At 33.7% G+C, this 12,103-nt stretch overlaps 2 protein-coding genes across 3 annotated transcripts in view; one reads left to right on the top strand and one right to left on the bottom strand.

The window, feature by feature from the left end:
- Positions 1-2,611, bottom strand: part of LOAG_08646 (hypothetical protein) — a 3,501-nt gene extending 890 nt beyond the window's left edge. Inside the window, exons 1-5 of the mRNA XM_020447754.1 lie at positions 2,416-2,611; positions 1,822-1,963; positions 1,611-1,748; positions 1,389-1,544; positions 961-1,148 (exon numbers count right to left, since the gene is read on the bottom strand). Of these exons, the coding sequence (XP_020302052.1) occupies positions 961-1,148; positions 1,389-1,544; positions 1,611-1,748; positions 1,822-1,963; positions 2,416-2,576 (785 nt within the window). The 5' untranslated portion in view covers positions 2,577-2,611. The remainder of the gene's footprint in view (positions 1-960; positions 1,149-1,388; positions 1,545-1,610; positions 1,749-1,821; positions 1,964-2,415) is intronic.
- Positions 2,612-3,478: 867 nt separating this feature from the next.
- LOAG_08645 lies at positions 3,479-10,709 on the top strand. Of its 2 annotated transcripts, XM_020447752.1 has the most exons (15): positions 3,479-3,557; positions 3,708-3,896; positions 4,895-5,035; positions 5,174-5,339; positions 5,399-5,594; positions 5,972-6,176; positions 6,402-6,498; positions 6,607-6,796; positions 7,183-7,361; positions 7,726-7,862; positions 8,093-8,275; positions 8,959-9,123; positions 9,435-9,545; positions 9,747-9,989; positions 10,359-10,709. In XM_020447752.1, the coding sequence occupies exons 1-15, from the start codon at positions 3,486-3,488 to the stop codon at positions 10,569-10,571; spliced, it is 2,487 nt and encodes an 828-aa protein (XP_020302051.1). In that variant the 5' UTR covers positions 3,479-3,485; the 3' UTR covers positions 10,572-10,709. The 2 variants fall into 2 exon arrangements, with proteins under 2 accessions (XP_020302051.1, XP_020306744.1); XM_020447753.1 differs by lacking the exons at positions 9,435-9,545; positions 9,747-9,989; positions 10,359-10,709 and adding an exon at positions 9,222-9,298.
- The last annotated feature ends 1,394 nt before the right edge of the window (positions 10,710-12,103 follow it).

The following is a 12,103-nucleotide window of genomic DNA, read 5'->3' as shown; positions in this document are numbered from 1 at the left end:
CATTCATTTCATCCATCCATTCATTCATCCATTCATTCATTTCTTTCATTTTATTTGAAATCTTTGCAGATTAACAGCTGGTAATGAGAAAGATATTAGTAAGGCTAAGCCTATGATTTTCAAAAATAATTGCATGCTTTAGCGACTCACAATTCCTTAATTAATATGAATATGACATTTGCATATTTTTATCTTATCTATGATTTGGTATTAATATTTGACAATTTCTTCTCCTCCTCTTAATGATGGTTTCTTAATTTGTTTCTAATTTTTTGTTGACATACAAGGACGAATAGCATAACAAATATATATATATATATATAAATACTACTACCTTTAATACTGCTACTTTTACTTTTATCCTTATATTCTAGGCAACTTGTTGATCCCTCACTTTAATACTTACACTAAACATGTTTCTTCAGCTCGAAAATACTCGTCTTCTACGAATACCAATTCTAATTCCCAAGGAAATAGCAATTACGCAGTACTTTACCTGTACCACCTCTCTGCAGCTCGATTATATCGCCATCCTTCACTGGCTTTCCATTGAGTGGATCTATCATATCTTTCCGAATTATTTTCTCAACACAGTCCATTGTAACAACACTTTGACTACAATCAAACACTTCCTCTAACATATATCATTTAGACAAAGCATTAGACAACGACACTATTTTTGAATAGATCTGTTGAAAGAAAAATTTTTTTGTTCAAAATCTTCATACGCATTTGATATGAAATGTCATAGTATCTAAATGACTTGAATCACTTGACCTGTTTCAAATGCTTGCTCGATAACCCTCGTATCAATGCGGTAATTCGTATTCAGAAAAAAATTTTAGTTAACAACAAAAAAGTATCCCAGCATTCTAGAAAACAAACCAATACTTGTACAGAATTGAAATAAGACTAAAGTACGACCATTCTACTTTAGAGAGCTATTAATTCCATAATTACCTTGTTTTCAAATATGCACATCGAGTTGTATTAGTGAGTGCATCATGTGTTATAGGGCACATATATCGTACCTTCCGAGCCACTAAACTCCTATTACCATTATCATCAGGCATTACGGTAAATTTTACCGGCATCAATTCCTTGATTTTTAAAGGTTTGCCGGAGAGTGGACAAAAAACACGTTGTTCCTGAAAAACAATTTTACATGGCGAGGGTAACCTCTTTCTAGCTAACTACCAAGTCCACTGCAACTGACCTCTCCTTTCGACATTATTTGCGTATCTAGGACAACATCGTTTCAAAATGAAATAATTTTATATCTTTGTGACATCTTTTTTACAAATAATCAAACAATTTTATCCTCTCCTAAATACACCTTCCTTTATTTGTATTCAGAAGTAAAATTAAAATTGTAAAATGAAGCTTGCCGGTTTTTCAATTTTGACTTCAACAGTCGGATTTAACTGCGGAATCCAAAAACTTGGGTATTCTTTTGCCTTCTCGCCTGCTACATTTGAAATCTCATCTCCTCTCAATCGTTTACCATCCGATCGACCATTCCCAAGTATTTTGCGCTTGTTGATCTGAAATTTTCCGGAAACTTTGAGATTACCACTCGTAAGAATGTGCAAAAAGTAATCGAATCATACCCTAGATCCAGAAGGGGTAGCACCAGCAGAAGTGGTAGGCCAATCGATGTCCACATCTCGCTTCACTCCTGGATGTGCTGGTGTTCCTTCAACTTCTTTGAATTTCTTCAATTTCAGCTCTTCATCCAGATGTTTTTCCTGTAAATCGTAACGCTGATTAATTTTGACAAAAACATGCTCAAAGTAACTTTACAAAGAATAGAAAATGTACTCGTTCCGCTTCCTCCTCTTCTTTTCTACATTGTTTCTCCCATTCCTTCAATTTTCGTGCATTTTCTTTCTTCTGCTCCAAATAATATTCCAGCACAGCTTCCCTATCAAATACGTAACCATACGGTGATATTACCGGATCCCTATAAATGGTAAAATGATGAATACATCCGCATCTACCATGATAAATATATTTACGCCAATGACAAACATATCTACGTTTTCTTAAATTATTCAACCAATTGGATCATAATAACTTCAAGTAAAAGGCTTGTCTCGACAACTGCATGTTGAACATATCGTCAGCATTCAAGAGATGCTTTTTGCAATCATTTAATAAATACAGCTGATTCCTACAAAATCTTTTATCCATCCCTAAAAGTCTGAGTTATATGTAAGAATGAGATGATCCTAATTCAAAAACCTCACTGAAACTTGGAAGAGGTATATACCGAATAGATGAAAAGATTTAAACAGATATGGAAACAAGTCGTGAATTTCCATGTAAGTAACCCAAGTCAATGGTATTCCATAAAATCCAATGAGTCAGGAAATCAACAAATTTTTAGCCTGCACATTTGTAAAAAGGTCTTACCGGCAAGGTTGTAAAGTGATCGAGCAACAATCGAATTCTTTAACTGAATCAGCACCTAATCTTTGATGCAAAGTACCATAACCAGATTCTTTAGCATCTTTCCGTCTTTCCGAATATGAATATACCGCCGATGCTGTAGCATTTTTACCATGACGAGTCATTCTATAAGCAAATGTAAACTTACTATCCTGAAAATATCTTCCTGTATATAACATTAAACGCATATCTACCATCCACTTTCACAGCAAAATAAGCGCATAAATTATCCAGCTACTTGACGAATTCGAAGTTATACAATTTCATATTTCTCAATGCCATTCTCGACCTATCACACTGCGGAGCCCTACCGTGAGTTCCCAGTTTTCCACGCTGCCCCGTAGTACCATTCGGCGACTGACGATACGTAAGCCAGTTAGGTGACGATGATACGCTTGGTTTGTAACATAAGCGCAGTTTTGATGAATGAGATGAAATTCGGGATTTGGGATGGTCGTTTCGTTTCTTTTTATTTTTGTAATTTATGGTATTTTCCGTTCGTCATACTCCTTATTGATTTGTGTAGGATCGTTATTTCACACGTGTAAAAAATAATTATTAACCAATTCTTGTTGTATATTTCATCAGTCTATGTTACTACGTTACTCTATAACTTGCTTTATTGTTTCGACCATCTTAATCTCTAATTTCAATTTTTTCTCATTCTTTCCAATTGTTACTATAAATTCTCATATTTCTGAGCTACTTTAATTGTCTTTTTCAAAAAATGTCATTTTTATTGGTTATGTAGATGACATGCATTGCACAACATGCATTTGCTTTCTTAATAATAATAAATATTGGAAATGATTTATAATCATTTTCTATTACTCGTTTTTCTCAATGGGAACAGTATTTTGAACTATGCGTGTTTTGATTAGGGTATCTTTTAAAATAAGCAAAAAGCAGTAGAATGTTGGGGATTGATAAAAAATGAATGGTTAGATCATGTTACTGCATGCGTCGAATGTTTGCAGGCTTCATAATTTGCGATTTTAATTTCAATTTAATGAGTGAGGATTTTCGCAGGTTTGATGACATCAATAATCAAATTGGAGGCCTTGTCAGGTGTGCAGGATGATGGACCGCTATGCTACCTTCTACAGGTGAATGACTGAATCAAATCTTTCAAAAGAAAATATGAAATTTAGTGTGATTTTTGCTAAAATTATCATTGTTCATGTTGGCTGATAAGTGATATTCCAGTCATTCTCTTTATTCTTACCGAATAAGTGCTAAGTATTGGCTTATTTCAGGTTGACCAGGTTTATTTTTTATTGGATTGTGGTTGGGATGAACGATTTGATATGGCATACATAGAAGCGGTCAAAAGGCGTGTCCCTCTTATTAACGCCGTTTTATTATCATATGCTGATATACCACATCTTGGTGCTTTACCTTATCTTGTCCGAAAATGTGGCCTAAATTGCCCTATTTATGCGACGGTGAGTGTACTTCACACGTACTGTTTTTATTTTGGGAAGCTTCCTTTAACATTTGGATATTCGTCGGTTAAATTTGGAAACCGAAATGACATTTATTGCTCTAGTATACAACACTTTGTCGCTTTCTTGTAATGGTCGTCTTCCAGATATTTTGCAATTACATAGAAAAAAGCAAAATCAATATACTTCGTCAGTTTTTTTTTTTTTTTTTATTTGGAAATAAGATTTACTGGTGGACGTTAGCATTTACTGGTGGACGTTAGCGGTTTTTTAATATGAATTAATTTATGATTGATCTTACTCATAAACTTAAAGATCGTTTTAAGCTGCAATCCTGCTTCTTTACTAGGTCGAGTGTACTTTTTTTTTTTTTTTCAATGGTGAAGTTAATTTATCATTAGGCTTAACGTTTTCGATGTGCATTTACGTTGGAAAATTCACTGCACACATTAGTCCCACCATAGGGAGATGAACTGCATGGATGTTTATTATGAGGTTTTGTGTATTATGTAGTTTGAGATTAGTTTTACTGCTGTTTGAGCTTTTGACACTATGAATGTATCAACACTCACTAGTACTTAACAATACGATAGGATAAGGGAAATATTTGCGTAGTATTACTATTATCACCCAAAAAAATAGTGTAATCATTATCACTCAACATGTTCCAATATGTCTAAAAGAGTATAAGGACGAAAAGTTAGATATGGTAGGTGTTAGTTAACTGTTGTGTTAATCTTGACTTTTCGGATTCGAAGAAGGGAAAAATTAGAACTTGGATGGATGTTCTGTTTTGCATACGAAATATAGTACCCTTGTAATTTTACGTAATTAGTGATGCCTTTTTTTTTAAATGATTTTGTTTCATGAAAGTTTCTGATAAAAATTAAGTTGACGTGAGTTAGGTACTTCAAGTGAGGCTACTTAACATCTCTTGTTTCCTGTCTTTATGTAAGATTTTTTAATTTTCTAACCAAAATAATTTATGACTTCATTAGGTTCCTGTGTATAAGATGGGACAAATGTTCCTGTATGACTGGGTTAACAATCATACCAGCGTCGAAGATTTCAACTTGTTCAATTTGGATGACATTGATGCAGCGTTTGAACGAGTACAGCAAGTAAAATATAGTCAAACGGTTTGTTATATTTTAGATTATTTTGATGTACTTCTGATTATTTATTGATGAGCAACATTATATGAGCTTTAAGCATGGTACTCTTAGCGAAAATATAACCTGTTGATTTCCATTACAGGTTTTAAGATGCTTCTTCAGATTTTATTGAAAGGTGATAACGGCCTTCAAATAACGCCACTACCAGCTGGTCATATGATTGGTGGCGCAATATGGCGGATCACAAAAATGGGTGATGAAGAGATTGTCTACGCAGTTGATTTTAATCACAGAAAAGAACGGCATCTGAATGGTTGTACATTTGAAGGTATTTATTAGAAATATTTTGTAAATTTTTTATTCAAATAAATGGCCAGCAAATTATAGGTATTGGGCGACCAAATCTGCTAATCACTGATAGTTTCAACGCACTGTACAATCAACCGCGTCGGAAGCAACGGGATGAACAATTGGTAACTAGACTTCTGGGTACCGTAAGAGATGGTGGTGATGTGATGATTGTAATCGATACGGCAGGAAGAGTATTGGAAATAGCTCATTTACTTGATCAGTTATGGCATAAGTAAGTTCGGCAATTACGATGGAATTTATTTTATAATTCTGTATACTTCCTAGTTATCAGATGTTCGAAACTCCTGGAGATTCAGACTTTAACTTAATTTTAACTCCGTTACAGTTCCACTTTTATTCTTACGCTTTTTCTTTTCTTTTTTTTCCACTGATAAATTCATCTATCTTCATCGCTGTAAACGAATTGAGAGGAAATTTTCACTCTTCGTTCTTACTTATCATTAGTTTTTTGTTTTTTATTATGAGATTTTCAATAAACTTTCTCACACCACAGTGACGATTTGTCCATAAAGATCTTAAAATATTTAGTGGAATAATTGACGTAGTTTCCTACAAATTAAAACGAAGTGATTCTTCTTAAATTTCAAGCGCGGAGGCTGGTTTGATGACATATAATTTGGTCATGCTAAGTCACGTCGCTTCATCGGTAGTCGAGTTTGCGAAGTCACAAGTGGAGTGGATGTCTGATAAAGTTTTAAAGTCCTTTGAAGTTGGCCGCTACAATCCGTTCCAGTTTCGACATGTGCAACTTTGTCACACTCACATAGATTTGTTGCGAGTACGAAGTCCAAAGGTTTTCAGCTTTTTATTCTATTACAACCGTTTCCATTTCCAAACACTCAGTTTTTATGTTTAAAATATCAGTTTTTTGATGGTTTATCAACTTTCTAGACGCCTGTTTATTATTTTAAAACCTAGGCTTGCAATAAACTATACATCATAATCCAGTAATATATTCCTTTTCCAAAAAGCTTTCAACAGAGTTTTCTTTTTTTTCATGAAATTCTTTCTATTTTAGGTAGTACTTGTCAGTGGGCTGGACATGGAAAGTGGCTTTTCCAGAGAGTTATTTTTGGAGTGGTGTACAGACATAAAAAATTCTGTTATTGTTACTGGTGAGGCTTTCTGATTCAGCAGAAAATGGCATAACTTGATTCGCACTTCAACTTCAAATCACCATCACATCACGAAGTATTGATAAAAATAGCATGCATGATTTGTAGGACGGTCTGGCGATCGCACTCTCGGCGCGCGATTAATAAGGATGGCTGAACAAGCAGCAGAAAATCCTAATGGTACGATAAATCGTAATTTGACCTTAGAAGTGAAACGAAGAATACGTTTGGAAGGCGCTGAGTTGGAGAATTATCGAGCCAAGAAGCGAGCGGAAGAACGTGAAGCAACTCGAATTAGGTAATAATAAATAAGTCATTGCAAAATTTGATGCCACAGTTCTGTCATCTTTCAGTAGCTGCAGGACCGCAAAGTAGAACAAGCTTGGATATGCTTAGAACTCGACAAAATTTCAAGTAGTCAAATCGTTCTGATGTTTAAATTCCTTTAGCGATTATACTTTTAATGTTTCTTTTATTCATTAACAATTAGTCAGTATATAGTAATGCCTTACTCGTTATAATGCTTGCTAGCTTGCTTCCGCACTACTAACCATTTCCATCAACATGCTTCGATGAGTTATCTAAGTAAAAATTAGTGTAAATCAAATATGATCTACTTTTGTTAGAGTCATTTTCGTTGAGATTTATTGAAATCTGAAATTGACACATTTTTGATATTTTCAGACTAGAAGCATCACGACGAAATGCTAGACTCGAGCAAGCCGATTCATCTGATGACAGTGATGACGATGCCGTTATGGTTGTTCCTGCCACGACTTCTGGCGTATTAAATGGCAAAATGACCAATTCGAAACGTAATGTTACGTCTTCTTTTAGTGTTTCTACGACGACTACCACAGCTGGTTTGAAATTTCATTCTTTTCTTGACTTGTATATAATTTAGCTGATTTATTTTGCTGTGATTTGTGGTCATGAATATAAATGGGTAACATTTGTTAGTCATATTTCTGCATAGCTGACTTGTACTTTTGCACCTCTGATGAGCTGATTTGTATGGATTCCACACGTTTTATGGTTGTCTATCCCAGACATATCTGACATGAAATTCTGGAAAGAGAACGACTTATATCACTAAACACTAACCAAAACATGGAAATGACACTAGCTCAAACCACAATACTATACATTTAACGTATTATCTTATTACTGGTATTATGGAAAGATTACTAAATTGTTCAGGAAATCCATTAAAGTCATTTTTAACAGATATGTCAGCGGCTCAGATAGCAGAACAGAGGTCGCATGACATTATGTGGAAATGGGAACAACAACAGAAATCATCCTTTTTCAAACAAAGCAAAAAATCCTTCCCCATGTTTCCGTACATTGAAGAAAAAACTCGGGTTTTTCTCCTTTTTTTTTTCATTTATCCTTTTCTCAGAAATTTCCATCGATTTGGAATTTTGTATTTCTTTTGCAGCCAATATAATTCAACAAAATTTTTAGATTTTAGAATTTCAAAGAAGGAAGGCTTTTCTGTAATCCGTATGATATTCAGCTGAGAGAATAACAGATTTTGAATTTATGTAGCTTATTAAATGATTTATACTGTAACAAACTGATTACTGTTCAGTGGGATGATTATGGTGAAATCATACGGCCGGAAGAATACATGATCGCGGATACACCTGTGGTGCCACAGATACCACCTGAACATAAGGATGGTGCTGATGGTACTTTTGACGGACAAGTAGTACCTCTTTATGAAGAACGAGAATGGCCATCAAAATGTATCAGTCAGATTATGAAAATGGAGGTTAGTCTATCTTGACAATGTATAATATATTAGCTTGTTTTTCTTGCAGATTATACCTTATTTCCATTTTCAATTAAATTTCGCATGTATTGATGTCTGTTGTGGTGTTCATCACTTACCATTTTTCTCTGCCTCGTCCTATAGTGCCAATTAACACTTGATAAAGAAATTCATAGGTGATCCGTTTGTTTCAAGGTTTTGGAAATTTCCATTTTTTTGTTTATAATTATGAAATGTTAAGATTGGAACTGGTGCATAAAAACATAAACCTTTGATTTTGAGAGGAATTAATAACGTATAAAACTTAGTATTTGCAAAAGAGGTGAAAGTTTTATTAAAAAATTTCAAGGAAATAGCGTGAATATTTTGGGAAAATTATAAATCAGTAATTAACAGTTCGTTCGAATGTCGGTTCACTTTCGTAATGCATTTCTTCAGTTGCATTCATTCCTTTGTTTTTAGTAGTCTGAAACTAATTGTAAATTTCGACAAAAAATTATTTTCACAATTGTGTATAATTAGTGGAACTTCCATTTTTTTACAGATTGAATTTCCGCTGTTTGAAAATTCCTTGAATGTGACACTTTTGTCTTCCATGAAGCTATGCAGATTTTGTAATTATTATAATTATTATTATAACAGTTGTTTTATTATAATGGTTGTGATTATTATAATAGTTACAGGTGCTTTGTAAAGTGGATTTCATCGATTTCGAGGGACGTAGCGATGGCGAGTCAGCAAAAAAAATTTTATCACAAATAAAACCGAAGCAGCTAATAATTGTTCATGGTTCATCAGCGGCTACTCGACATCTTGCACAATATGCTCAGCAAAATGGCATTGTTCAAGTAGGCAGTTTAATACATTTTAAGTTGGGCTAAAAAACCTATCACTAGATCTTACGTATCTTTACGTAAGTCCTTTAAATATTACACAGTATTTAAAGGACTCGTTATTCAACGACGACACGCTAGTATGCAATACGTTGGCTTATGTGAATTTTGTGAAACAGATTATGTAGTGAGCAAGTTTTTATCTTTATTTTATCTTTCGATTACGGTAGTCCCAATCATCTCCATTTTCGGCTGACAATATCAGTGTATGAGCAGCTGTTAATTAATAATTCAGTACCATAAGAAGTTATTTAATTCTTCTGCAGGGTAAAATATTCACGCCACGGTTGGGTGAAATCGTTGATGCAACGATCGAATCACACATATATCAAGTAACACTAAGTGATGCCGTTATGTCGTCACTGATTTTCCAAACGGTTAACTTTTTGAATGTTATTTTGTTGTGATTTGTTTGTTTCATTTCGATTTGTGATCAAGTAATAGTTTCCATTTCGGGTTTTTAAAACAACGATCGGTCCAGTTGGAAGCGCGATTTTTCACTTAATGAAAGAAATGAATTATGGGTCTAGCATGATGGTTTGTTAATTTAGTAGGACCTGTAATATTTCATGGTATAGGTGAAAGATGCCGAGTTGAGCTGGTTGGATGCTCGAATAGTAAGGAGGAAAACGGTAACACCGGGGCAAACCCAAAATGCAGATGAGGAGAATTGTGAAACAAATGGAAATAAGGAAGAAGTGGAGGAAATGGAACAAGATGGTGATGAAGTCGAAGGTAAACGCTTGAGCAATTTGAAGGTGGCAGCTGCGGATACATTTTGCCTGGAACCGATCCTTTCTGCTAATATCCCTCCGCATCAGGTTTATTATAATTTTTTCTCTTTTTTTTTTTTCTGTGCATGCCTGATGAGGTTAGTGAGAAATAGAGACACACTGAGACTTAAAGAGAGTGACTTAAGCTTTGAAACTTAAAGCTAATTTGTGCAAAGTAATTTATTTTAAGAAATGTTACCGTGAATGTTTGGAATCTTTAGGACTTATGATTAATTGAATCATCTGCATTCCATCCAGCAATAGAATGGGAGAATATCTAGGACTTTGTGGGGGGAATCTATATATATTTGTATGCAAATATTCGGCATTCAGTCATGCCATGCGAAAGGGATGCTTTCTTAACTGAGTGAGATGGATGGAGAAGGGGAATTAAATGTTTTTTTTTCTTCATTTTAGACGGTATTTGTCAATGATCCGAAACTTTCCGATGTGAAACAGTTATTAGCTTCGAATGGTTTCCGAGCCGAATTCAGTTCCGGTATCTTATATATAAACAATATTGCAAGCATTCGACGTAATGAAGCCGGTCGCTTTCACGTAGAAGGCTGTGCATGTGAAGATTATTACAAAATAAGGGATATCGTTTATGCACAATTTGCAGTTGTATAGTCTGAAGTTGCTCATAGCTGTTGATTTCATGTTGCCTTTTTTCATCGGGTCTGAAACAAATAGTTGTGAAATTGAAATGACGACAACTTGAGATTCCATTCAAATTGTTAAAATTGTTAGTGAAGTTAGTAATCAGCCTGATAATCTGATAAATATGAAGGTTTCTATATAATAGAGCTATAAAAATATTTAAAGATTTATAATGGTTTGAAAGATGTGATTTATTACGTCATATTTTTAGAATATGAAGGACAGGCATTCACAAGGGAATGTGGTTAGTTCGAAACATTGAAAATAGCTTCAATGTCATTTAAGTGTACGACGTAATTCATTTTAAATTATAAGAGCCGGTTATTAAGTAAGAAAAAACTATTGTATATATTGAAATAACGAAAAAAAGTTAATTTTATTAGTATTTAAATTAAACTGATGAAAATTTGATTTAACTGAGTTCCTGTCTCGATCGGCAAATAAGCATACATTCATCTAACTAAGTTATTTAATCATCATTAGATGTTGAGATGAAATCGTAGCGTAACATAAGCGCATTAACTGGTAATGAGCAACTTTGATATCTTGATGATATAAGATTATACAATAGTTTGAGGAATGGAATTCGACTTCAGATATTCTTCATGCAAGCATCCTTTCATTGTCTCGGATTTCATTCTTTGGATAGATGAAAGGTTCTGAGATTAACTGAAATCCACGATATTTTAATAGCATCAGGTTTTTATAATATCCGGAAAAAGTTTTGGAATCGGAGTACGGAGTGAGCGGAATTATTTTTTTTTCTTTCGAGATTTTCGCGTCGTCAGCAGGGGATGAAGGAAGACATATAGAACTTTTCAATTTCAGTTTTCATATTGATTGGGAATATGCGAATATTTTGTTACGACATGCTAATTTTTTATTTTAATGTACGTATATATTAAATACTAAATTAAAAATTTACAGCACATGGTTGATCAGACTTTCCGATTTGTTAAAATGGTTGTTTTGTTTGGTTGTTATAAATTTCTAATTGTTAGTTGTTTTTCATTTGTTCCTCCAAGTTTTATTTGGTGTTTAAAATTTGGCGAACAATTTTTAATATCATTTAATTTTTGTTTCCAAAGATTTTCCAAGTGTAAGAATTATTGTCAAATAAATGAAATTATGAAATTGGTTTAAGTGTAGTTTAATTTTCTAATTCTGCTAAATGCACGAAAATGATGCAATATTTTCTAATTCTGCTAAATGCACGAAAATGATGCAATATTTTCTAATTCTGCTAAATGCATGAAAATGATGCAATATTCATTTTCCAAGCTAATTTGTGTGTTTAAATTAAAGATATGAAGAAATTTTTAAAGGTTATCCTCATCAATAATATGATAAGTGCAACAGTTAGTCTGTTATGTTATTCAAGTTATTATCAACAACAATACGATGAATGTGATAATGGCAATTATTGCTTTTTTTGGAAGATTATTCAATGCACAACCCAATTAATACACAAAATCATACACGGGGTTGTGAACAGCGGGGTC

The sequence above is a fragment of the Loa loa genome (genome assembly GCF_000183805.2).
Source record: "Loa loa unplaced genomic scaffold supercont3.35, whole genome shotgun sequence".
Lineage (NCBI taxonomy): Eukaryota > Metazoa > Nematoda > Chromadorea > Rhabditida > Onchocercidae > Loa > Loa loa.
The sequence above is the reverse complement of the archived record's forward strand: the minus strand, read 5'-3'. Positions and strand labels throughout refer to the sequence as shown.

Excerpts from the sequence above, each read along its gene's own strand:
- LOAG_08645 (XM_020447752.1), top strand. The coding sequence starts at position 3,486 with ATGACATCAATAATCAAATTGGAGGCCTTGTCAGGTGTGCAGGATGAT. Across the intron at positions 5,340-5,398 it reads GAATGGTTGTACATTTGAAG|GTATTGGGCGACCAAATCTG; the intron begins GTATTTATTAGA and ends AGCAAATTATAG. Across the intron at positions 8,276-8,958 it reads GTCAGATTATGAAAATGGAG|GTGCTTTGTAAAGTGGATTT; the intron begins GTTAGTCTATCT and ends TAATAGTTACAG.